Genomic DNA, 27,019 nt, shown 5'->3' with positions numbered 1-27,019 from the left:
GGCAAAGTTGTGTTTATTATTTTGAAGTGGAACGTGTTGTAGTGTCTCGTAATACCTTCGGTGACCAGTAGGGAATGCTGTTGTCACTGTCATTGCAGAAACTAATAGAGACTTTCATAAATTATGAATACTGCATATAAACCACATTTGAGAATATATAGACATTACATAAAGTCACATCAATTATTGCAACTTGAGCAAAATTCTTTATTTTCATAAACCCTAATTTAAAAATACAACAATAAAGGAAAAGTACAACCAATTGTCCCAGAGTGTAGGGTGCCAAAAAGTGGTATGGATCACTTTTGGTTTGTTTCAAGGCTGCCAAAAAGTGGACTATGACTAATATTGAAGGGTGCCAAATAGTGAGTAATATGTGTCACTTATTTTGGTCCCCGTCATAAAGAATACCGTATGTGTCGCCATTTTACCTTTTTGCCTTCTCTTCTCTGACACGAGAGGCGGGCATGGCTACCGACCGGACGGGTAGAGCAGGACGCCGCTGAAGGATGACAGGATGTGGGCGGCGGTGTTGGCGAGCTTCCCCGCCGTCAGTGTGAGTGCCGCCCGCTCGCCCCGCCTCATGGGCACCACAAGGGTGAGCGAAGCGGAGGCGCAGCCGCCGGGGCACGGCTCGGGGGCCGCCCCCCTCGCGGAGTCCAATTTGTGGATGACGCGCCGGTCCACCGACAGGACCGCCTCCATCTTGGCGCCGGGCTGGGCGGCGAGCGAGGCGCTCAGCAGGTAGCGGCCGTCCACGGGCGCCGTGAAGACGCCTGGCAACACGGAGATGCTTGTTGGTGGATTCGCACAGCATGAATATCGGGTTTACTTCAGTAAGATTTGTAACAACAAATAATTTAATTAAATTAGAACTTAAAATATTTTTTAAACAGTAAATTACACTTTTTTTTTCCTTTTACAACATCTGCTGTGTGTTTGTCATATGGACCTGAGTCTGATCAATAAATTTGAATTTTAACAGCCTGCTAGCTTAACGCTAACATGAATGGAGAATTTCATTGACATGTTCAACATTAGCATAGTCACCTTTTTACAACCCTTTAAAACAACAAATATTGGACCACAAAATGGTCTAACAACACATGCAGACAAGAAATATAACAATACTCACATATAGTTATTATCAGCTACAAAAAGTTGTCGTAAAAAAAAAGATCTATTCTTCTTCAATTGTCTGCATGTTCGCTTTATACTGTACAGCACTGCCTCCTGGTGGCCAATGTGGACACACCAGAAGGACACTAAACTGGAATGCAGCACTAAAACAGGATGCATAAAATGTTTCACACTTAACATTTGATTAAATGACGTTACTCTCTGTATTAGGGCTGTTCAATTATGAAGAAAATATTAATCACGATTAATTTGGTAGTAATTAAAATTTTTGGGTAAACATGCAAAATAATATAAAACACTATAATTATGAAAGTTCCTCTTGGAACAAACAAGATTAATTAAATTAGTCCTTTTAAAATAAAAAAGGGTGCAAATCTGTATATTTAAACAACTGGTATTAATAATCTTGTATTTCTCTTTACGATTAGGCCGATTTTGTAATTGTGGAGTGTATTCATTGAAATTGTAATTGAAATTGAATTAATTGTACAGCACGACTCTGTATGGATTGCACTCACCTGTCCTGGGGTCGTAGTAGCCTCCGTCGTTGACCATCACTGCATCGAACCGGATGACGCCCGATTCGCCGTCAACGGGCGGCAGAGTGAGGCCGGCGGAGAACGAGATCTTCTGGCTTTTGGCATCTGCTTGACAAACGGGACAATGCAGCGAATTCGAGAGCGTTTGAAAGAAAAAAAAAATACACATGACTTACCCGAGATTGGATGAAGCGTGTACGGTAGCGGCTCAGCGACTTTTACTGGCGCAGCTTAGCAACAGATGAGAAGCGGTAAACACCAGGCGATGAGTCACATGCTGCTTCACGTCTCGAAAAAAAAAAAAAAACTCACCCGGCGCGCCGGCAAAGCCGAGCACGGGCGCGATGCTGCCGTGTGTCCCTTTGGGAAGCTTGGACGACAACGTCATCCTACCCGGGGGTCCTGCCACGCCCGTCTCCGTGGCCAATGGCGTCTGCGGGGGCGTGTCGACTTTCGGGGGTCCCGTGTCCACCGTCGGGCCTGTTGAGGACATACGAAGTCCCTTTTATGGGGCCTGTGGCTGGAGATTCACGTAGCAAGATAGCATCTAGCTAACTTTGCATTCTCAATTGCTGAAAAAGTAAAATAAAAAGCAGAGCGTGGTCTGGTGAGTGACATGGGCGCCGGCTGGCTGTTACCTAGCTAAAAGTCGTAGCAGCTCATGTACGAATGTGCTTTGTAAATAATTCCATTAAAGATTCATCCGGCTTGCTTGAGAGTCACTCGTGACATCTAATTATTATTTTTGTAAAAAAAGAATTTGACCAAATAATGCTAAAAAGAAGGACTAGTGTGTTCGGGATAGGTCATAGTAATAAATAAATAACATCAAACCCAAATCATTTTTCAAGTAACCTAAATATGTCAAGTCATGTGAAGAGCGTGACATTTTTTTTTTGTAGAAAATTCTCCAAAAGCGCGCCAAGAGGTGCTGACTCACTACGATACCGTATGCACAAACAGCAACAGGCCCGTTTATGCGTGGAGGCGTGATGCGCGTGTGCAAGCCAAAAGGCATTGCTCAACACGAGTGGGCGCCATTAAAAAGCGGAGCATGTGTGTTCAATCAGCGCCGCTTCCCTGCGACTTGACGACGCGCCAGAGCCAAAAGCCAACCTCACTTTTGTTTGTTTTTCCCAAACAAACGCATCACAGCCTCTTTGGCAAAGCGTGTTGAATTGAACGACATTTTCAAGCTTAATGCCATTTATGGACACTGGACACAATTTAGTACCAGGATGAAGGCACCTGAAATGCGGCTTATTCGCTTGGGGGGCATCAAGATGACCACTTGTCAAGATTTCCATTTGCAGACAGATTGACGGCGAGTTTATCTCGAGAGGCTGGAAAGCGGCTGCTGGAAATCTTCGCGCTGCTTATCTCAGCATTTTTGTTTCCCCCCCCCACGTCACGCGTTTGAGCGCATCTCTTCTGGAGACAAAAGAGGGTCCCGAGGGGCTCTCCTGTGTTGTTATCCGTTAAATTAGGGGGCCGTAATGGGGCGGAAAGAAAAACCTATTTTAAGATAATCCAAACTTCCTGCTTAGTTTGTAGCTCTGTAATGAAAAAGATTGCAACATTTAAAAAAAACAAAAACAAAAACAAGAAAGACTTGATTGCAATGTCCTGACATTTAGTCGCAAATTGCACAAAACATTTCGAGACATCTGGCAAAAACAGATTTTTTTTTTTTAATATATATATATATATTTATTTATTTATTTTTTTACATATGATTTTTATTTTATTTAAAAAATTTTGCCAGGCCTTAAGCGTTGCAAAGTTTCATATGTTTTCACTACATAAATAAAGATGACTTGACTTGTCAATTTTTTTTAAATAATTAATAAATAAATAATATTTTTTTAAATAATAATAAAAACTTTAAAAAAAAACCTTAAACTTAAAATAAAAAAATAAAACTTAAATACCTTCAAGGACATGTTTATCAAACAGCTTTTGTGATTTGCAACATGTTAAAAAGTTTTTTGTTTGCCATTAGCTTTTGCAGCAACTATAATGTGGCTTCCGCACACTAACTTCCAATTAGCCGCTAATTTCCGAGCTAACTGTTAGCTCGCGGGCTAACCATTCACCCGCACACGCTAACTCCCAAATAGCTGCTAATTCGCGAGCTATTAGCTCGCGGGCTAACTGTCCACCCACACTCTAACCCCGGAATAACTCCCAAATAGCCGCTAAAAAACGGCTATGAGGTTAGCCCGCGAGCTAACCATAGCCGCTAATTGCTGCTTATTGGCTGTTGATTTGACTGCACGAGCAACCAATCAGATGGTGCTGTGGGCGGGCCAATGCTGCAGGGAGCCAACAGCCTTGGACTCAGATGAGCAGATGGAGGAGAAAAGCGCCCGTCGGAGCAAAAATAACTGTTAAAAAACAAACAAAAAAAAAGAGGCCGGTGCCGATATTCATAAAATGCTGAATATCGGCGGAGATTATCTGGCTATCCCTAGCAAAAATGGGACATTCAAAAATCCATACCTCACTTCCTGTACATTTTGTTATGAAATGTTGTATTTCTCAGGGTGCTACACCAAATTTTGTAGTCCTCGATCAAAAGTGCTGTGATCGGGCTCCACTAGGGGGTGCTATATAGCCATTTTGTTTTCATCTTTTATGACAACTTTAACACAATCAAAGTTTCCAACAAGTGTGAAAACGTTGGTGAGTTTTTGTACACGTTTCGACCCCCCAAAAATGCGATTATTTCAGAGAAATACAAATAATAATTTCTATCGATACAGTAGGGAAGATTTTTGTCTTGCAACACTAGACTTTTGCACAAATTACTACAATAACAAAATTGCTATCACTGAAAATCAGGATGAAAAAAAAAATAGCGTAGACAACTCAAACGGTCTTCCACTCATTTCGGTGCCTTACTTTTTGTGTACAAAATCTTTTACGCTCGCCCGTCGCGACCCTTGATAAGGACGACGTCCATTTGCTGCCTCAGTGGCTAAATTGGTGAGCGAGCTGGAGATAAGGCGGTCAAGCGTGATAACCCCCGCAAAGCGCTGACAAGACTTGGACCGCAACACAAGATGGCCCCGCGGCTCAAAGGCCTTCAATGGATCGCGTAGTCCGTTTTGCAAACCGCTTATCAAACGATATTGCATTATTATACGCAGATTTTTGCACACTTAAGATAAAAAGGAAAAAAAAAGGAAAATGAAATCCATGAAAGGACATCGCAACTGCCTCAACAAAGTGATTTACCAATTTCGTTGGGACACTAAAACATAAGACATCCATAAATCTGCATTCTTTGTCTTTTTGTTTGTTATGACTCAACTTGTTTTTTTTTTCCCACGTCATTTTGACAGCACTTCATTTTACAAGCCGACTGTCATTCGCAGCTATTGTCTTGTAGTTCAAAAAAACTTTTTGTTCCGAGAATTTCAGGAGTTTTTTTTCTCATAACTTCAAAAAGTGTCGTTGCATAATTTATTACTTAAATTAATAACTTTGATTTCACAGCTTTTTCCCCCCTCACAATCTTTTTCCAGGTTAGGTTTTGACCTTTTTTGACATTCATACCTTTTTCTTGACTCAGCTTATTTTGCCACAAAAGCGCGACAATTTCTGTTTCTTGTGTAAATTGACGACTTAATTGTATACCTTTTAACATGTTTTTAGCGTTATCTTAAAGAGGAAATCTTTTTTTTTTTTTTTTTACAATAATATGTTCTATGCAGCCTCACTATTCTCTAATATGTTATTCTGGTTAATATTGCATTCGTGGAATAGCAGCTAAATCCAGCAGTTTTTATCCATCTCAGAAGGCGGCCATTTTGCCACTTGCTGACCAATCACAGCTCACCTAATTTCTGAAGCTGAGCTGTGATTGGTTGTGGCGGCCATTTTGCCACTTGCTGTGGACTGAAGATGACATCAATGTTGCTCAGGTGACAACCAATCACAGCTCAGCTTCAGAAAACAGCTGAGCTGTTGATTGGTCGTTGCCTGAGCAACTGTGATGTCATCTTCAGTCCACAGCAAGTGGCAAAATGGCCGCCCCCTGAAATGGATAAAAAATGGCTGGCTAACTCATATTCCACAAATGTAATACTAATAATCAAAACGCCATGTTTAGATTAGTGAGGTCAGATATAACATATTATTGTCAAGAAATGTTTAAGGTTGACTTCCTAAGTCAGTAAAATAGTCGCACATGTTCCATTGACTTCTGCCGTGAATAAGCCTTTCTATCCTCGGGGGTTGGTGGCGGCGGGTGCGTGTGGACAAGTTGTGTGCCGATGGAACATGTGGACTCACCTTTCTGGTATGTCTTTAATGTGCTGCTGTTGTCCCGTTTTGTGTGCCCACCCTGCAGGCAGCCGACGGGCGGGGTGGGGGGTGGGGGGGGGGGGTCGTCAGTTGTGTTGTTGATGAGTTGCTAAACTCCAGCGTGCATCTGGCAACCACATGACCGGCGCTAATACGCCAGAAGGAGGCAGGAGCATTTTTGGTTCTACAATTTAGTTCTGCCTCCTGTTTATTGTGGGTGTAATTCCAATGTTGACCACTCGACGGTGACACTATTTTGCATGACACTCATTTTGAAAGAAGAAGAATGAAAACAGGAAGTTTTTCAGTATAGCCTATAGTTTTTGGTGCTGATTATTGAACGTCAAATGCTGTTCAATTCTGCTTTTTACGCCTACAAAAATATATAGATTGAGATATATTTGTCTCGTTCTTTGCTCTTGCACTCTCTCAATATGTTTAAATGTGTTCGTATTGTTTTAAAAGTCTGTTCAAAAAATCTTTAAAATGAAGTGCCGCAAATGCTATTAAAACATTAATCAAATTATTGGAATTAATAATATAATTATATTAAAAATTATGGAATAAAATAAAATTAAACATAAAAATGTTCTAAAAATCATTTAAAAATTAATTAATTAAAGAAGAGATGGCTAAAAGTACTGAATATGGCTCTGAGCTAACAAGTTGCATTCGAAGGTTACCTGAGAGAGAGGTTTACTATCCCGCTTTCGTCAAACTTTTTGACAGGTGTGACAAAGTCCATATTTGGCTAAAGGGGCGGGGTCAAAACAGGACATGTCGGAACATGTTCTTAGCCACCGGAAGTATGACGTCATAGGAAGTCCATATTTGAAGCGTAGGGGGCGGGACCAGAAGTACGTCATCATCGGAACCGTGCCCATATTTGGGTAAATGGGCAGGACCGGAAGTGACAGGGCGGGACTTGGGCCGGAAGTGACGGGGCGGGGCAGAAAGTGACGTCACACCTGTCAAAAAGTTTGACGGAAGCGGGATAGTAAACCTCTCTTACTTGTCTGGATCTGGAGATCCCTCGCCATGTCCACGACATCCTTCGAGACCTTCTGGCACCCCTCAGCCTCCAGATGCTTCACATCGCCAACCGCCCTGATGCAGTCGAGGTCCTCCAGCGCCCTCACGCGATCTCGGACGGCGGTCAGTTGTCCCTGTAGACTCTCCATGCCTTGAAGCTTCTCCCGAGCGGCTTTTTGACTCTTCTCCAAGACTGTCAGGTTTTCCTTACAGAGTCCGAGGTCCGGGGTGTTCACGCTGTCGGTTTCATTTCGGAGAACATCCGGAGTTTGGCGGTCGGAGCCGGAGAGACGGTTCTCCATGGAGACGAACTTCTCCTTCAGCTCTTTGATGGCTTCTCCCTGCTCTCTCTTCACATTCTGCTCGGCCAAAGAAGAGTTCACCAGTCCCTCCATTTCGTCGAGGAGCCGGTCTGGAGCCAGTCTGGTTTGCGACTCCTCCAGCTTGTTCTTCAGCTCCTGGATTTGTTGGCGCAGGTTGCTTTCCTTGGAGTCCACGCGCTCGGTGAGGCTGAGGTAGCGCTCCTCCTGATCCTCGCACTCGTGGTGCACGGACATGAGCTTGTAGTCGCAGGAGTTCTTCAGGTCGGCCAGCTTGATCTCCATCCCCTCCATCAGCTCTTTCCTGAGAGCGCGGACGTTCTCGTCCACGTAGGCCCGCAGGTTGATATCGGACGGCGGCGCAGGGGTTTCCTCCATGAGATGCTGGATTTGCCCGTCATGCCGGTTGACGCGTTCCTCCAGATGGTTCCAGGTGTCACTCCTGCTTTCCAAGAGGCCGATCTTATTCACAAGCTCATCCACCGAGAACAAGTCCACAGTCCCGGTCTCTGCGCTTCTGGCGGGCTGGGCGGGCTGCCCCATCTGGTCCAGTAGCACGGCCAGCATCTTGCTCGCGTCCTCCTGGAAGTCCACCCTCAGGTTGGAGGACATGTCGGTTATCCTGGCCTGCATGTCCAGCACCATCTGGGAGAGCCGTTGCACCTCCTCCTCCAGGCGGGGAGCTCCGCCGGGACCTCGCCACGGATGGTTCCCCTGGTCGGATGTAGGCTCGGCTGGAAACGGCGCCTTGATCTCGGGTTTTCGCTCCGGGAGCTTGGCGCCGCTTTTCACCTCCATGCAGTCGTGGCCCTGGTAGCCCGGGCAGCATCTCCACTGCAGCTGCGTCACCGTCTTGTAGTCCAGCTTGTACGTGGGCCTGAAGTGCGTGCGGTATCTAAGGAACATGTCGGCAGTCAAGCACTTGCACGTCAGGAAAACCGAACAGGAAGTCACCAATTTTGGCTTGATGAACTCCCCTAACGCGCCCCCCGTTGTTTCTGTTGTCGTGCTAGCTAGCAGGTAAACGAGCACCATGGAGCTAGCTTCCTGGTGCTCGTAGCTAGCTAGCTAGCACCAAGGGCAAGGCAAAGTCAAACAAAGGCAGGGTTTTTACGTTCTGGACCTGAATTTGCCACCTCTGGTCACCGTATATAAAACGGGAAATAAGGAAGGGGGACGGAATGGAAAATCATGACAGGTTGTGCTTGTCCAGATGTCAAAACATTTGCCACAACAGTCACACTACCCAGTTTTGATGGACACTCTTAGTTAACAACATTTTGGTCACTCAGAGATTATCAGGTGTATTGCCCAAAAATGATTGACCACAAATAATCTGTTTTTCATCTACCTGTTCCCAGGGCAGGACTGGCACAAAAGAATCAGCGCCTGGCCCGACTCCTGACCACCCCGCCTAAAACATAGATCTGCCTCTGATATTGACTGGTGTTGGTTCATTTAGTTATCTATATTCAAAATGGATTAATGGACTAACCCCTCTAAATTGTGGGTAAAATGGAGGAAAATAATTTAAATTCGCCGGCCCACCGGGCATCTGCCCTGAATGCCAGAAGGCCAGTCCAGCCAACAATTAATTGCTCGTCTAGGTGGCAGAAGATACAATTAATTAATCTGTTTATCCATTAATATGTCAAATTGTGAGTACATTTACATGTGATTACCTTTATTTTGTGAAAAAATGTGTGCCATGACTCAAAGGTTGGGAAGCACCATGTCTTCATCAAACGTGATGCAGCCCCTATTCAACCAGGTGACCGCCACCATCATCATCACTTAAAATCATGACGTTTGACAACTTACATAACTTGCGGTGGACAGTCGATCATGTCCGGTGTGCAAGGCAGAAACTCCGGCTGCGCAAAACTCTCCGAGCCCGCCGCCACGGCGCAGCTGACGTTTTTGTGCACGACGTGTGCGCACCAGTTCCTGCGGCGGGAAACGCTCGATTAGTCACGCCTGCCTGCGCGGTGGATGGACGCTCGCCTTTTACGCAGCTTTTAAAAAAAAAAGACTAAAAGTGAGACTTACTTGTTTCTTTGGCGCATTTCGGGGGGCGAGTGCGCGCCCCCATGCCGGAAAGGGGTTCCTTGTGAGACTTGGGCGCTTGTAAAGAGGACGACGAGCGGCAGGACGCGGATGCAAGTTCTCTTCATGGCGACTTGAAATGTCCCCAATTAGTGTCCGACGCTCCAGTGCGGATCTGACCCAACTCCACTCCAAACTCCTGTGACGTTTAGGGTGTACCCCAACCACCAGCAATGAATGACTAACAATCCCACACGCCTATTTTCATGACGTCACTCTCCAAGCATTCGGGCATAACATTAGGTATACCTGCTTGCACGAGAGCTGCAAGAAAAGAAAAGAAAAAAATCAACACGGTAGTCGTATCAAGGGTTTATAAACTTTTAATGTGCCTTATCAATAAGTTTAAGGCTCAGTTAACCTTTTAACATGACTGCCTGACCCATGCGTAAACTCGCCAAATAGTGAGCAAAAAGGTTTATAAAATGTTGACAGGCAACTACAGAACATTATTGCCTGGCTGTTAACGGTCGATCTATTTTTTTTTCTTTACAAAAAAAAAATTAAAGGCTGAGGTCATTTAACATTTTACTCGCATTTTTTTAAGCCCATGATTAGAATTCGGCAACTTTGTGTACGCCTGCCTTAAAAGGTTTGATTTCCGGAAGAGAATGTAACGATGGCAAAACACCAATCAGCTTGCTCGGTTCCAATGCTGCATTGCATAAACTTCGGAAACTCTAAAACCAAGACACAATTACTTTTGTTCAGCGGAAAGTAAACAAAAACAAGAAGCGCGACCATGATACGGAAGTAGTTTAGCAATAGATATACATACCAATAATCTAAAAACTATTGAATTTAAGGATCGCGATTAGCAATACATTGAAATACTTTTCCAGTTTGACGTTAGAAGTTCCCAATTTCCGAGTGTCATGGAACGCGCCATCCCAATGTTGTGTTTGGAGCTAATGGCGGCATCCAGCGTGAGCCGAAGCTAACTAAAGTGAAAACAGCACACATAAGAACACGTTTGCGGTTTTAATAAAAAAAAAGAAAAGCTGAGTATTCGGACAATGTCGGTGGTGGTGGAGGACACGCATGGGTGGCTATTGGACGCCTGCTCGCTCATCGACCAGGCTTACGTACGCTGTTTTCGACCGAATGGCGACCTCAAGTCAGAATTCGTGGCACGCTTTAAAAGGCAATACTTCCACATTTTAAAGAGTTATGCAGGCGGGGGGAACAATAACAATAAAGTTAGTCATTATAATGTGCATGCAGAAAACCAAGACGTCTTGCAGAGGCAAGAGAGACCTTCAAAGGTAACTCATAAACCAGTTTACTACTATATGAAAAATGAGACATTACTTTCATAAAACAGTCAAATTTTCATTGCGATTCATTGTTTTTGTTTTTTTTTCAGAAGCGGAAGCGAAAGCACATTGAGCTCAACCAGGGAGAGATCGATTCCAGGGTCTTTCATGAAAAGGTAAGTTGGGGTAAAGTAGATGTCCATCGAAATTTGCCTTTTAGAACACAAAACAAATTAAAAAAACGATAGTTTTAATAGTTGATTAATATGTCATTTGTTTTTTGCACTTATAGGTGAATCAGGTCTAAAAAAATAAAATAAAATCCATCCATTTAATCAAATTGGGATATCATGCGGACAATGTAAAAGCAGGTCATTTTTGTGAGTAGTGTAAATCTATCTTGTATCAGCTTAAACTTCTTGTGTCCATGCAGGTCAGATGTGTCATTCTGGAGGGTACCAAGTCCCTGGTGGAGTCTGCCACACTTTTGGGCTTCCTGCATGGAGGGACGGATGCTGTAGAGGACCCCCTACCTCATCCTGAATGCAATCTGGCCAATTTGTGCAACATGGCCAAAGAGCTCCCTCTTGTGGACGCTGAGGAGCGCTGCGTCCAGTTCCTGGACGACAGTGGCGACACGTCCCATCTGGACTTGTTCTCCTGCGTGACGGAGAACCCGGCAGAACAGGCGGCCATGATGATGATGATGATGGGGGAGGAGTACGTCATCCCTCCACGCGTGGCATTCCTGCTCTCGGATTTCTCCCGGATGCAGCCGCTCCTACAATGTGAGTCAAAAAAAAAAAAAGGAAGATGGGAAGAAGTTGTTGGCGCGCTTGTTTTCCACCTCACGCAGATGGACGCAAGTTTGACGTCATCGTCGTGGATCCGCCGTGGGAAAACAAGTCTGTGAAGAGGAGTCGAAGGTGATTTTTTTAAATTTTTCTAAAACTCAGTAATTTGTGGGAATGTCACTCGAGTCAAGATATTCATGTCCGTACAGGCCGCCATTTTGAGACTCTTGCATTGGATCTTGATTGGCTGTTTCCTCCATTTTATGTCCTGGAAGATACACTTGTCTGCCTTCATCTCAGTTGAAAAAACTCCCCGTACCCTGCTTGGCGTCCCCTGACAGCCTGGTGGTCACATGGGTGACCAATCGACCCAGTCACCTGCGCTTCGTCCGTGACGAGCTGTACCCGCACTGGGGGGTGGAGGTCGTGGCCCACTGGTTCTGGGTTAAGGTAGGCAGGAAATGGAAACCGTCACGTTGCCGTTCTTTTCAGGCAGAAGTGACGTTATAACTGTACGGAAGAGGATTAGGGTTAGTGAAGGAGGAGGGGGGGGGCAGGATTCTGACTTTATTCTCAGCATTTTGACTTTAAAGTGAGAATTCTGTGATTAAAGTCAGAATTCTCACTTTGAAGTCAGAATTCTGAGATCGTCAGAATTTTGAAATTAACTCATTCACTGCTATTGACGCCTATTCATTTTAACTATTAGTTTAAAAAAAAAATCCCCAATTTTGTTAACAAGAGTATGAAAACCTCAATTTTTTTTATTGCATTTAGAACAGATATAAAATTTGATATTAATCGTGAGTTAACTAGTGATGTCATGCGATTAATTACAATAAACATTTTTAATCAGATGACACCCCTAATTTTTAATAATCTTTTTTTTTTTTTTTAATCGTGAGTTAACGAGTAAAGTCATGCAATTAATTACGATAAAAAAAAATTAATCACCTGACACCTTATTTTTTATAATTTTTTCTTTAAAAAAATAAAATATTAAAAACCCTTTTTGGCCATAATCCTCTTCCGTATAACTACAATTTTTCAAGAAAAATAAGGGTTGCAAAATGTGTCCACTAGAGGTCGCACTGACAACCACTTCAGGAACAATCTGAAATTGCACTTGTATACGGTAAATCTGCCAAATTTCAGGACTCTCAAATGATTTTTCTTTTCTTTTGCAGGTGACCGCAGATGGTCAGTTTGTGTTCCCGCTGGATTCCCCGCACAAGAAGCCGTACGAGGTTCTGATCCTGGGGCGATATCGCGGCGAGTCCCGGTCAAGGTGACTTTTACTTTTCGCGGCCTTGAAATAAGAATGAAACATAAACATCAATTTGACCATTTGTAATCAGCCCCTCAGAAGGGCGCGCCGGCGTACCCCCCGTGCAAGACCAGCGGCTGATTGTCAGCATCCCGTCGGTTCTCCACTCCCACAAACCGCCACTCGCAGGTAAACGTGACATTTGGGGCCCCGCCCATTTGCACTTCACTCATCATCTATTTTGGCTTTTCTTCTGGGGAGCCGATCGTCATATTTGTCTATTTTGAACACCAAAAAAAAAGAAAAAAGATGTGGTTTTTAAGAGTTTGTGCAGAGATGTTCTTTATATGACCACTAGAGGGCACCGTAGCAGCATCAATGAGCTCCGTGCTCTTCTCTGTTGCAAAAACGTTTTGACACTTGAGCAACTTCCAGGTTTTTTTTCTCCTTGAGTGACGCCCCACTGACATTTGTGTCACACTCTTGTTCTTTTGCTTGGAAACATACAATGACAATGGTTCCTTTTAAGGCTGCTTGATTATGGAAAAATAATGATGATTATTTTGGCAATAATTGAAATCACGACCATCCAAACTATTATTTATTTTTTGGTACAAAACAAGAAAATGTTTAAGTATTTAAAAATATTAAGACCAATAAAAAAATAAAAATAGAAACGCTATAATTATGTACGTTCCTTTTTGACCAAACAATATATATTTATAATATGTATTTATTTATTTATGTTGGCAAAAACTTGTGCAAAAAAGCATGTGCACTGTGCAGTAGGACGATCATTTATTTTTGTTTAAACATAAAAAACAACTAAAAAAATATTAAGACAAATAAAATTATTTGAAACACTATAATTATGCAAGTTTCTTTTGGATGAAACAAAATGTATTAAAGTAGTTATTTAAAATAAAAATAAAAAGGTGCAAATGTATACATTTAAACAACTCAAAATTTATTTTGATTAATTAGTATTATTATTATTATTTATTAGTATTAATGAGTAATAATTGTAATTGAATTTTGATTAACTGCACAGCCCGAGTTCATTTGGAATATGTTGAAAAATGTTTGAACATGTTTTTTAACATTATAAACGAGCCACTTAGTGTAATTATAGCATGACCTGTGCAAGGTAACAATTCAAATCTTGTTGGACTTAATCAAAAAAAAATTCCTGACATTTTTTTCAGGTAAACACGCCTCAGTTACATTACAGCTGTTCCTCAGAAAAAAAGCTAAAAAAAAAAAAACTATTATAAGATTTTTCTTTTCTTTTTTTTCCATTTTGAACTTGTGTGACTTGCTAGCTTGCCTTTCCTCAACAAGCCCGATGAGCTAACGCGTTATCGATTTGCGACGTCTCCTCGATGAGTTACGATCAAAGGTCAAGCCAACGGGACGGTGACGCAATGATGTCGGCTCGATCCCAACGCGGTTGTCTTGACGTCACCCCCAGTACCGCTCACAGCCACCGGGGGGCGCAGTTGCACCATATTGCTTGCTGACAAGATACCGACTGCATCTCACGCAGTCCATGAGGGAGTGTCACTTTTTTTTCTTTCTTTTTTTTTTTTTTATGAGGCCACCCCCCTCCTGCTCCCCAATCACATGGGGGTTCCTGTCAGTGACGTCTTAGCTGGCGTGGGCCGTCGGGGGGGGGCTCTTTGCTTTCATTCGCTCACCGCGTGTTGGCGGAGGAGGTGCGATTGTCAGGTGTTGAGGCTCAAGGTCAGCGGCAGGCACTGCGCTGTGAATGATATTCAAGGGAGGGGGGGTGGGGTGGGGCAAATGCACCAGCCCGTCATTTGTTTACGCGCCCGGCCCTCGTCTTCCTCCACAGATTGCCATGATAAAAATAAGATGAATTGATTTATAAAATCTACACGGCAGCAACAAGGCTTAATTAGCTTGCTGCCTAATCGGGCTGTGGAAAGAATGGAGTGCGAGAAAGTAAAGTAAAAATTGGATCCACGCCTTTTCTGAATGTACACAAAATTCCTGCACTGTTCTTCCTAATTACAAATGCAGTCAGGTGATCTGGACTATGTGGCAGCAACAAACACCAAAGTGTTGCCTAAACGGGCTGCGGAATAAATTGCAAGAGCATGTGGACTATAACGGTGGTAAATTGAAAATAAATTAGATCCGCACTTTTCACACATTTGCACCAAATTCCAACAGCGAGTTAGAAATACAGCCTGTTGATTACCAGCTGCCTAAACGGGCTGCGGAAGAAATCGAGAGAGTATGCAGACCATAACGGCAGGAACAGAAAATAAACGAATAACTACAGCTGTCAAAATTAATGGATTAATCGACAAGTAATCAATTATCAAATTAATCAACAACTATTTTAATAATCGAGTAAATTGTTTGAAGCCAATTTAAAATTCTCCAAATCCTCTGATTTGTTTTTAACATTAATTGTTGACTTAATTTGGTAGTCCTTCATAAAAGAAGATAAAATAAGATCCCCTTAAAAAAAAAAAATCACTATACAAATACAAAGTAATCAGAGCGGGAAAATGCTTTTATAATACACTTTAATACAAAATTAAAATGAATTTGATTAATTGAATAATCGATCGAATAATCAATTCTAAAAATATTCGATAGTGACAGCACTAAATCCAACCTGTTTTTGCTCCGATTCTGCACCAAATCCTCAAATATCGAAATGCAGTCAATATTGATTCAGCAACGTGGCAGCAACAAGGCTCAGCTAGCTTGCCGCCTAAACGGGCTGCGGATTGAAATCTAGAGATAATTGATCGTCTCTTTTTCCGTGACACTCAAAACACTCATATCTCAAATCATCTTTGCACATGGAAAATGCCACCGCACTGTTCCAGACATGAAAAAAATCAATGCTAACGGTTAGCATGTGAAAGTGGCGTCACTATTCTTGTTTTTGTATCTTCTAGCATCCAAAAAAGCACAAATGATGAACTGGCACAAAGCGATTGAAGTTTTTGGTGTGCGATGCGGCGTGCGATCCCCTAATGACGCACGTTTGCTCCGCAGAGGTGTTGAAGCCGTACATGAAAGCGGACGGCGAGTGCCTGGAGCTGTTCGCCCGCAGCCTGCAAGCGGGTTGGACCAGCTGGGGCAACGAGGTGCTCCGCTTTCAGCGCAGCAGCTATTTCACGCTAACGCCGCCGCCGGCCAGCCGCTCATCACCAACAATTGCAACGCCACTTTGAACTTTTTTTTTTTTAAATAAAGATTCACAAATGATCTTGTGTGTGTGCTTGTTCCTTTTGATTTCCAATTCTGTAGGGATATTTAAAAAATATTTTTTTTGAAGGTGGTGAGTCATTGGGAGAGCTTACATCATTTGACCCGGGACTTGTTTTGCTTGCTTTTGCACAACTGAGCACAAGAAAGTGCTACGGTGGCCCTTTTGGGTAGAAAAAAAAAAGTTAGGCGACTTCATTGTGTAAAAAAAAATGCAAGTTCACGTAGGTTAATGAATTATAAAACATCAAGACGTACGACACTATAATATTGTACTTTATAAAAGGCAAAATAATAACACAATTAAATAGAATGTAAGGAAGTCAACAATTCTGCATCCTCATTTAATGTAATGCAATTTAGTGTGCTGCTCCTTCTGGTGTGCCCGCCTTGGCCACCGGGTGGCAGTATAATCCCTGACACAATTGCATAAACAAACAAAATAGTACTAGTGACGCCATGCTATAATATTAATAATTTTTAGATTATAAATAATAATCATAAACAATATATAAATTATATTTATATATTTTTTATGTGATCATAAGCTAGCTGGCTCCCATGGTGCTCGTTTACCTGCTAGGGAGCTAGTTAGCTAGCTAGCATCAAACAGCCAAACAGTTTGGCTTTAGCCCCAGCTGCTAGCTAGCTAGCTCCCACAGTGCTCGTTTGCCTTCTCAGGAGCTAGTTAGCTAGCTAGCATCAAACTCTAGCTAGCTAGCTCCCATGGTGCTCGTTTATCTATCTATCTATCCCTCCAATGTTTTTCTTTTCCATTTTGGTCTCAATGACATCATCTCTTAGCATTCACACGCAATTTCAGAGGGAAGTGACATTTCATTTTTTCTTATTTCTGTTCCTACCTCCATTTTTTCCACTTCTTAAAAGCCTTTTTCCATTTCAGGATGATGTCACCGTGGTCATCTCCACGGCGCCAGAGGAAGATGACACACCGCACCGCACGCTTCCCCCCGGCTCGCCTTTTAGGTGATGTTTGATTTTCCTGCAGACTTTTCATGATGACACATCATTGACACGAGTGACTTAGTCCATATAATGGCGTACGTGAATGGGAAGCGCTGAGAGCAACAGTTAAGCCCACATCCCGGGGCTGCTAATTGACCCCACGTTCAATCAGCTGTCTCATTAAATATGTAATCGCCTGGAGGTGAACACCACACACAAACCAAACGTAATTAGCAATTAGCTACAGAGAGGAAAACATGTCCAACTGCTCCAAACACTTCGCTCTGACTGCATTATTGTTGGCTGCAAAAAAGTTGGCTGTACAGTGAATTTAATTCCCAGGGAAAGTACTGAAAAATAAAACTCTACATTATTTTACTTCAAAATAAATACATCCACATTTAATTACAATTTCAGTTATAACACTCCACAATTATAAAATCAGCATCATCGTAAAAAAAAGATTATTAACTCATTCACTGCCATTGACGGCTATAGACGTCAAAAAATCATTTGAACTATTTCTATTAGTTTAACATTTTTTTCCCATGAAAAACTTGATTTTTTTTTATTGTTCATTCAGAACAGATACAAAATTTGTGATTCATCGTGAGTTAACAAGTGAAGTCATGCGATTAATTACGATCACAAATTTTAATTGCCTGATGCCCCTAATTTTTAATAATCTTTTCTTTTTCTTTTTTTAAAGAAGAAAAGATTATTAAAAATTAGGGGCGTCAGGCGATTTAAAAAAAATATATCTGTTCTAAATGTACAATATTTTTTTTCATACTCTTGTTGACAAAGTGGGAATAAAAATTTAACTAATAGAAATAGTTCAAATAAATATTTTGACGTCTATGGCCGTCAATGGCAGTAAATGAGTTAATACAAATTTTTTAGTTGTTTTTTGAGTTGTGTATACATTTGCACCTTTTTTTTATTATTTTAAAATAACTAATTTAATACATTTTGTTTCATAATTATAGCGTATAGATGGTAGCTTATTAGTATTTTGAAAGGACATCTAATGAGATATATATAAGAAGGTAATTTTCTGCTATTTCACAATATTTTCTGGCGCCCCAGCTGCTGGAAAATGACTGTTATTTTACAATAATTATTATTATTTTTTTTACAGTGCGTGTCAAATTGTAAACTTTCGCGAGACGAACTGATATTCGGTTTGATTGAACATTTTGGTGTTTAAATATGCAATGTTGGAATAACTTTTTTTTTCAAAGCTTGTAAAAAAAGAAACGCAGTTAAATCGGGAGGAGTTAAACTATAAACAGATGTTTTTTTAATAGACCGTCAAAGATTTTTCACCTGGCGCAGATGCATCTGGAGCCACACGGAACATTTTGATTCCCTTTTTTTTCTTCCAGAGGCCAAAGTGTTGTGAAACATTAAAATGATGAATTCGTAGCACCTTGACGTCATCGGACCGTTTGACGCGCTCGCTTCAAAGAAACTTTCACACGCACGCGCCGACTCTCTAAGGGTTCGTTCGCTTCCCAATCAAAGCAAACTCCTTTTTTTTTTTTTATGTATTTTTTAAGCGAGTGTTTTCATGTAGTCTGATTCAACACAGTGGTACATAAACACTTTGATGAAAGATTTGGATCGGGGACAACACAAAAGTGAAAAGATGCATTTTGCTACACTGAATACAGAACAGGACTGTTTGAAACTGTTCAGTAATGGAAGTCAACCCCAAAAGCAAATTTTTGGGGGATAATAATATGTTCTAAGCAGCCCCATTGGTTTAAATATGTTATTTTGTTGAATATTGCGTTAGTGGAATAAGAGTTAAGCATCAAAATCCAGCTGTTCTTATCCATCTCAGGGGGCGGCCATTTTGCCACTTGCTGTCGACTGAAGATGACAAGCCTGTATTCTCACTGAGCGAAATGTATTTCAATGAAAAATTAAAGAGAAAATGCTGTTTAATAGGGGTGTGCCCAAAAAAATGGATTCTCATAAGTATCACGATTTTCATTTAGTACGATTCAGAATAGATTTTAACTCATTCGCTGCCATTGACGGTTAGAGCAGATGTAAAATTTGTGATTAATCGTGAGTTAACTAGTGAAGTCATGCGATTAATTACGATAAAAATTTGTAATCGCCTGATGCCCCAAATTTTTAATAATCGTTTCTTAAAAAAAAAAAAACTTTATTAATTAAATTTTTTAAAATTATTTTTTTAAAGAAAAATTATTAAAAATTAGGGGCGTCAGGCAATTAAAATTTGTAATCGTAATTAATCACATGACTTTACTAGTTAACTCACGATTAATCCCAATTTTTATATTTGTTTTAATACAATAAAAAAAAATCTAGGTTTTCAAACTCTTGTTAACAAAAGTGGGAAAAAATGTTAAACTAATAAAAATAGTTAAAATGAATTTTTGACGTTTATAGCCGTCAATGGCAGTGAATGAGTTAAATGTCCCAAAATCAGAGATGGCAAATCCAGGTCCAGAAAGTAAAAACCTTGCCACAGTTTGGCTTTAGCCCCTGATACTAGCGAGCTAGCTCCCTAGGAGGTAAACAAGCACCATGGGAGCTAGTTAGGGAGCTAGCTCGCTAGCATCAGGGCCACCTTTGCCCAAAATCGATTTGATTTAAATTATTTTATGCTGTCTTGCCCTTGTTTGTGTGTGCCTTTATTGGGAATGCTGTTCATGTTGTACACGATTTGGCCACACAGGGGCAGTGTGGTTCCGCGTATTCTGATACGCTGTTAAATTGTAGCCACATTAGAGAGTAGAAGGAAAAAGGAAGAAGTTTTTTTTTTTTTGCAGTGTAGGAAGAGCGTAATGTATACATTCCTCAAGCGTTTTGTATGAATAGCCGTTCTTTTGAGTGGTTAATGCGCCGCGAGTAGCGCGCTAATTAGCATTAGCGAGTCAGGCTGGAGTCGATCGTGACGATTCTTTGCGCATCTGTAAAGTGAAGCAGAAATCATTGTCAATCAAATAATTTTGAACCAAAAATCGATTCTGAATCGAAAATCGATTCTGAATCGAATCGCAGGCCCCCAAAAATCGGGATCGAATCGTGAGACAGTCAAAGATTCCCACCATTACTTTTCAACTGTTCAACCGTGTCATGGTTTTGAAAATTGATTTTTACAGTCTTGGTCTGCGGAAGTTCTAGCCTTGGGCGAGTCTCGATCCCAAAAGTACAAATCAACGCCAGCTGCACCTGAACTCGTCTGCGTCCTTGTTAACGAGACTTTCCCAGGTTCTTATCAGCATGCGTAGCCAGCCAAGCCGAACTTTAGCAGACGGACGGACGGACGGACGCACGGACGGACGGCTCCATCCATATTCATCCATCTCATTGTCACTCTCGCAGAAGCGGGTCGGCCTTGTCAGTCATCGGCGTCGTGTCGGCGAGTCCGTAAGAAGGCTGAAAAGAAGTCGAGACGAGTTGCGCTGAATCCCAAATCGGAGACAAAACGAGGACGTTCTGCAGACAGACAGACGGACAGACTGACTGACGGACGGCAGCAGGCAGGAAATGAGACGTTTCAATTTATTCATGACGAGGCATCGGCTGAATTTTCTCAATGGTCCATTTTCATCAGACACCGATAAGACGTCGTAGGGGATCCTTTTATATATTTTTTCATGACTTCTTCGTCTTTCAATAGCGCGATCGGATGCAACCTCTGGACATCCTGCTGCTAGTTGAGGGGGGGGGGGGGGGTGGGGGGGTCAGCTATTTGACGTACGTGACAGCGCCCCGCCGTTGCGATCTGGCGTCATTGGGGGAATACCGTCGAGCGGCATCCTTCCTGCTGACTCGCAAAGGTCAGCGCGCTCTCGGGATTATTCAACAAACGTTGCGGCTGGGTTTCAAAAATTCAACAATTGGAAATATGAATTTAAAATATTCGGAATTGCCTTAACGTGCAATAAGTCAGGTCTTAATACTTTTTCATAGAAAAGACTGTAACAAAAAAAAAAAAACAGGACGATACAAAAAACATGTTATTAATTTATGAGAAGAAGAAATATTAAAGTAAACAATTCATGGTTTTATGAATCGATATCAGGCTCGAAAAGGAAAATTGATTTGATATCGATTATTTGATTTTGGCCCGATCTCTTGCTGGCACCAGTTAGCAGCAATTTGCATCACAAAAAAATTAAAAAAATCAATTGGGTATTTTTAACTACAAATGATCTTTATCCTCTACAAATAACTAATATGATTGCAGTTGAGTTGTGATGATCTTCTTTTTGTGTTTTATCAACAAATCGATCGTATGTCTATTTATTATGATGCCCCCTGGTGGCCAAGGTGCACACACCAAATGGAGTAGCATCACGAAATAATGCACACAACTGTTTGATTATTTTCTATTTAATTATGATTACTGTATGGGTACTATAAAGTCAAATAATGCCAAAGCGTATTGTATTTACTTGAAAAATATTTTTGTAAAAAAAAAAAAATACTCCACTGCTTTTAAAAAAAATAATATTTCCCTATTTTTCTGAAAGGTTTGTCCTGTTTTTCCTGAATATAACCCCCCCCCCTGTTTTGGGGAATATTTTTATTATGACAGAATAAAAAAAAAAATAAAAATAAAAATACACCAAAATACAAAAGGTCCCCCAACAAATGAGTCCAGGAGTTTTTTTTTTCTTTTTCAAGTGAATGTCCGTACAATACGCTTCTGTAATATTCTTATTCAAAACACAAAGCATACATTATTATAAACGCAATGCACAAACACATTCTACAGCTATTATATCTTCACGGGCCCTTCCAGGTCAAAACGTGATTCTTCTTTTCGGCTTTTCTTTTCGGCTGAAGCACAATTTGCTTCTTTTGTCCCTTTGGGCGTGAAGCAACGCGTTCCCAATCATCAAAGTTAATAGCTCGAGTGTTGCACTCAACGAGCGAAGGCTCATTCTCAAGCACTTTGGACTGAAAAGGAAGCTTGACGCCGAAGCGGGAGAACGCCGACGGCGTCGGAGGGAGGAAATGAATTGAAAAGAAAATGGTGACGGGACCAAAAGATGCAGTTTGATTAGCAAACAAGCGAGTGGGAACGACGGGAAGGATTCCCGAGGAACGTGCGGCTATCAAGTCATAAATCTGCCGAGATGTGGACACAACTTAATGAGAAGGTCGTAATAACGTTTTTTTTCTTTTTTTTGTAAACACTGAAAGACAACTTTATGACTTTGGGACGCAACAGCACAGCACGTGGAAGCACATTTGGTTGATTTGATATTGTATATTATATTTGTACGAAGGAAAACAAACATTTGTGAACGTCCCCGATTTCACATGAAAAATTTCCGATTGTAAACGCTTGGTAGGGCCCTCGCGGGAAATTGCAACCAAAGGCAATTATTGGAGTATTATAAAGACTTCATGATTATTTTGTTTCCGACGGTTTGAGGAAATTGTGCGCAAGACGAGCAGGAGTGATTCAAATATGGATTCAGAACAACCCCCGCAATAAGTTTGGTCTTTAAACACACTTTTCCAAATAATACAAAACACATTTAAAAACATATATCAAGCTTTATTTCGTTTAGTTTTTTGTTTTATTTATGTTTCTGTTCTATTCCTTTTGATTCATTTTAGTTACTTAACAAATGCTTAGTTTGAGTTTGCTTCAGTATTAGTTTTTGTTTAAAAAAAAAGTGTATTACTTGTGTGCAGTATTTAACTCATTCACTGCCATTGACGGCTATAGACGTCAAAAAATCATTTGAACTTAGTTTAAAATTGTTTCCCACTTCTGTTAACAAGAGTATGAAAACCTTGATTTTTTTATTGTATTAGAACAGATATAAAATCTGTGATTAATCGTGAGTTAACTAGTAAAGTCATGCGATTAATTACGATTAAAATTTGTAAAAATTGATTAAAAAATTGGAATCACCCTTTCCTTATATACATAAAAAAAGAAAAAAAAGATTAAAAAAAAAGAAAAGATTATTAAAAATTAGGGGCATCAGGCAATTAAAATGTGTAATCGTAATTAATCGCATGACTTCACTAGTTAACTCACGATTAATCACAAATTTTATATCTGTTCTAAATGTACAAAAACAAATCTAGGTTTTCATACGCTTGTTAACAAAACTGGAAAAATATGTTAAACTAATAAGAAATAGTTCAAATGAATTTTTGACGTCTAAAGCCGTCAATGGCAGTGAACGAGTTAATAAACACCATGGTAAAATTTAAAAAAGTAACGCATTTCTTACCTAGTATTGCATTTCGATGGCTGCCCTCTGACTTCAGCTGCATGTCAAACGCAATAGTGTGCCGCCCTCTAGTGATTGACAGTGAAATTACACTCAAAATAAACAGCAGAGTGGAGAAAAAAACCCTGCAAAATATCAGGAACTCACGATGTAGTGCGGTTAACCATAATAATGGATCGATTTATGGATTTTGGAAAAAAATGGTTACTTACGTCCCCCAACTTTAGCGCCATCCCTGCTTACAGGCAGGCTACATGATGAGTTTTCCCGCCTCGCGTGCGTGCGTGCGTGCGTGCGCGCGTGCGCGCGTGCGCGCGCGATCTCGGCTCTCCGCTGAGGTTTGTTTAGTTGCTCGTAGCCGTCTGTCAAATTTCAATGAATCTGTCAGAGGTTATTGGCCTGTCAAGCGAGCCGCATTTTAATAAAGTTGAAGGGCTTGGATAAGCCTCGGCTTTAATTGGCACCGAGCCGGCGAGAAAGCCGCCTCGATTTATTCCCTTTTTTTTCTGAAGGGTTCTCGTGGCTTAAAAAAAAAGAAAAATGACGAGTTGGGAGTCATCTTACTTGAAGTGGTCCGCAGGGGTCGTCTGGAAAAGGACAGGAAGATCCCGACGTCGCCGCCCATGACGCGTGGCTTTTTCCGTCAAAGTGGCACATGTGGCGCCCCCTGGAGTCAAAGGTCACATAAGACGTGTTCGGTAGCTAAAAAAAGCACAAACTTGATGAGATGTTGCACACTTTTCAAGCTGACGGGAAGTGAGTGAGCCTTTGAAGTTGTGTCACCGCCTCGTAAATCATCGCCGTGACATCATCACATGGATTTAGGGCTTATTTGCACTTAATTAGAAGATGACGAGAGGATGAAATTAAAAACACGGGACAAAAAGTTTGTTGCCCTTCGTTCAATTTGGAAAATTGTGGATTAAAACCCTGGCGGCTTTAAGGAGATCATGATTTTAGCTTTAGGAAATAAATGAATGTTACCTTTGAGAATTTAGTAAGAAATTGTGGAAAATGTGAAGGGTAATTTATTATTTTATTTTTTTTTTGGGTAATTTTTTAAATCATTTTGACAAACCTTGTACAACTTCCCAAATATTGGATTTAAATTTGATATATTTATATATTTGATTTTATATTTGTAAAAAAAAATCATTGCAAGACTCGTCATAATAAAAGTACATAAAAAGTGCCGATAGGTGAATTTGTGAATCGTGAACCATAAATATGTGAGTATGACGTTGTTTTGTTTTTATTTCCTGCACACGTTTGACTTGATCAAATGTGATTTTCTTTGTGGCGTGTTTGCTCAATGGATGCCCCATTTGCAGATTTGTGCAAATGGCATTTCCTGTGCGATCATCATCCAATTAGGCGAGGCACGAGGCTTCCTTTCAACAACTGCTGCGTACGCTGCTTTTCGAGCGGCAGCGGCGAGGTTCAAAGGTCGTCGGTGACTGCTGCGGCATCTCTTACCCTGTGCCCGGCACATGAAAAAAAAAAAGATGAGATTTTTTGGGGGTTACAAATCAAGAATTTGACGGGAATATAATCCGAATTTTATTATAATTTTTTATTTTTTTTATTGTATTATTTATTATTATAATTTTTGTTTGTTTGTTCATCCCCAAAAAAAAGAAAAAAAAGTAAGACTTTTAAAATTCTTTTTTATACCATTGATGGATGAGCTATTTTCAAAATTTTGAACATTCTTAGCATATTTATCTACCCCAGGAAAGTTTGGATTTATAGTTTCCGAACCTTGCTCATTACGTAGTGACGCAAGCGTGCATGAGATTGTGCCGTAGAAAACGGGCCGATCTCGTCATGAAATCGCCACCGGCGACTTTGGGGTCAAATATTTGAAATTGTAACCAGTGAGTGGGCGGCGCCGCTAGCTGATCCGTTGTGACGGAACAGGACTGCATGTTACCTCCCTCAGGGTTCAAGTTATACTGTTGCATGACAGATTTCTTTTGCTCTGTATGAAAATAAAAAGTACAATTCAGTAACTTGTGAAAAAATAACAATTGAAATATCAGTAAATACAAAAAAAAAATCCGAACAAAACACAAGTAATAAATTGCTTGCTTAATGCAAAAATGATTTATTATTATCATAAATTTTGCCTGTACGTGTTTGTTTATTTTGGAACTTTTGGACAAACAAAATGGTGCCAGTTCACTTCCTGACACTTTCTCCGCTCTCGCAGTCAGCCATTTATTGGGCGGGAAGACATTTTGTGTAACTCTTTGCACAGAGAACTAAAGGTCGTCGCGGCCGTACGGCAGAGGTGGAACATTAGGCAGGTGGCAGGAACACCGCCGAGAATGTGACGGATGAGGACACTTTTGAACGAGTGTAATTTTGTGTGCTGCTGCAGCGGCGACGGCGGCGGCGGCGGCGGCGGCGGCGGCGGCACCATCAACTGGAAATTCACCTGGAGCTGCTACGACAACTCGACGATGGTGGAAATACAGTCAATTAGAATTTTTTGTGGCCACGAACACAAAACAGGCTAATAAAATGACACAAAGAAAACATTTCAACTTGTGAGTGGTGTGCCTCAAGGCTCCCATCAAAGTGACTTACAGTTTCCCATCATTTCAGAGTGCATTTGAGCTGTGATGTTTTCCAAACATCGTCTAAACGACCAACCACTAAACATGCCACAAACATTAACTTTGACGGAATATTTTTCCAAACCATCAACAAAATATGCCAGTTTTTGCGTCTATTTTCCAAATTACGCAAAGTAGTACTATCAACTCCGAGCACTCCACAAACTTGACCACGTTCCTAAGCTTAACACTATATTTTTACATCACTCCAATGTGCTTACCATTTGAAAATACGACTTTGTAAACAAATTCAGTTGGAAATTGTGAGAAAAAAAAAAGTTGAGCACTGTCACATTCAAAGTCGGATAGATTATTTTACAAAAAGCTTACGAAAAGACAGTGTATCCAGAGGAACGTCACGCAAAATACCGTGACGCTTCCAGAAGATCTAATGAGTTTAACTGATTTGACAGGATATAAACGAAAGAAGAAAACATTACCACTTGGAAATGGTGTGCCTCAGGGCTCCTGTTCGAGTCCCCGAGACAAAAAGGGACAACAAGTGGTACCGGAATTCACACCAACAGAACATTTTTGTCTTCAGTGAACTTAACATCCTTGTAGTCGGGGAGCCAGAGTACCTGGAGAAAAAACACGCAAGCCCTGGCAGAACAGAGACTTGAACCCAGAACCTCAGAACTGCGTGGCAGATGTGGTAGCACGACAGCAATTCAGCTTTGTAATGTAATGTCTAAGAGACCAAACAAAGAAGGCGAGTCATTATTGTCGTCATTAACCATCCATTTGCTGTCAAGCCGTCCACCTGTCGCCATCCCAAGGGTTGCTGGGTAATGTAGTCATCCACTAGGGACGTCATTAGAAAAGACCCACCTGTACTTCCTCTTCCCTTCGCCACCTGCAGCCCCGGGACATTCCTCATTAGCGCCGGCGCAAATTCGAGACGCGAGTAAACCACGGTGGAAATGTGACGCTAATTAGCATTAGCCACAACACAGTGCGGATCTGGCATGTTTTCGTTGTCCTCGTTGGAGGCAGTAAATCAAAACACATCAAAATACTGCGTGTGGGTTTTAATTAAATGCGCATCAGCAGGACCAAACTGTCAAAACAGCAAAAATCTCAAATGATTACAAGTATTCAAACAAGACAAATCCGGCGACTTGCTTGTGCATTTTTCAACAAATAATCCAGCAGGGATGCAAGCAG

General features: G+C 41.2%; 2 protein-coding genes across 4 annotated transcripts; one reads left to right on the top strand and one right to left on the bottom strand.

Annotated features, from left to right (window-relative positions):
- Positions 1-160: 160 nt before the first annotated feature.
- emilin2b (elastin microfibril interfacer 2b) lies at positions 161-9,721 on the bottom strand. The gene is made up of 7 exons (XM_086066310.1): positions 9,392-9,721; positions 9,164-9,289; positions 7,003-8,237; positions 1,992-2,159; positions 1,856-1,909; positions 1,659-1,784; positions 161-776 (listed from the first exon to the last, which is right to left on the bottom strand). The coding sequence occupies exons 1-7, from the start codon at positions 9,514-9,516 to the stop codon at positions 472-474; spliced, it is 2,139 nt and encodes a 712-aa protein (XP_085922436.1). The 5' UTR covers positions 9,517-9,721; the 3' UTR covers positions 161-471.
- A 623-nt stretch (positions 9,722-10,344) lies between these two features.
- On the top strand, positions 10,345-25,968 carry mettl4 (methyltransferase 4, N6-adenosine). 3 transcript variants are annotated; one of them, XR_015092213.1, is made up of 9 exons: positions 10,345-10,713; positions 10,815-10,880; positions 11,138-11,492; positions 11,561-11,630; positions 11,774-11,948; positions 12,686-12,786; positions 12,857-12,954; positions 16,922-17,004; positions 25,615-25,968. XR_015092213.1 is itself a non-coding variant. In XM_086066577.1 (8 exons), the coding sequence occupies exons 1-8, from the start codon at positions 10,465-10,467 to the stop codon at positions 16,924-16,926; spliced, it is 1,119 nt and encodes a 372-aa protein (XP_085922703.1). In that variant the 5' UTR covers positions 10,345-10,464; the 3' UTR covers positions 16,927-17,388. The 3 variants fall into 3 exon arrangements, 2 of the variants coding, with proteins under 2 accessions (XP_085922703.1, XP_085922702.1); XM_086066577.1 differs by lacking the exon at positions 25,615-25,968 and having other exon boundaries at positions 16,922-17,388; XM_086066576.1 differs by lacking the exons at positions 16,922-17,004; positions 25,615-25,968 and adding an exon at positions 15,805-16,017.
- Positions 25,969-27,019: the final 1,051 nt, after the last annotated feature.

This window comes from Leptonotus elevatus, chromosome 21, assembly GCF_054856555.1.
Source record: "Leptonotus elevatus isolate MCC_2025b chromosome 21, RoL_Lele_1.0, whole genome shotgun sequence".
Taxonomy (NCBI): Eukaryota; Metazoa; Chordata; class Actinopteri; order Syngnathiformes; family Syngnathidae; genus Leptonotus; species Leptonotus elevatus.
The sequence above is the reverse complement of the archived record's forward strand: the minus strand, read 5'-3'. Positions and strand labels throughout refer to the sequence as shown.

Excerpts from the sequence above, each read along its gene's own strand:
- emilin2b (XM_086066310.1), bottom strand. The coding sequence starts at position 9,516 with ATGAAGAGAACTTGCATCCGCGTCCTGCCGCTCGTCGTCCTCTTTACA. Across the intron at positions 8,238-9,163 it reads GACTGTCCACCGCAAGTTAT|ATACCGCACGCACTTCAGGC; the intron begins GTAAGTTGTCAA and ends CATGTTCCTTAG. Across the intron at positions 777-1,658 it reads CTACTACGACCCCAGGACAG|GCGTCTTCACGGCGCCCGTG; the intron begins GTGAGTGCAATC and ends CCGTGTTGCCAG.
- mettl4 (XM_086066576.1), top strand. The coding sequence starts at position 10,465 with ATGTCGGTGGTGGTGGAGGACACGCATGGGTGGCTATTGGACGCCTGC. Across the intron at positions 12,787-12,856 it reads CGCGGCGAGTCCCGGTCAAG|CCCCTCAGAAGGGCGCGCCG; the intron begins GTGACTTTTACT and ends ATTTGTAATCAG. Across the intron at positions 12,955-15,804 it reads CCACAAACCGCCACTCGCAG|AGGTGTTGAAGCCGTACATG; the intron begins GTAAACGTGACA and ends TTTGCTCCGCAG.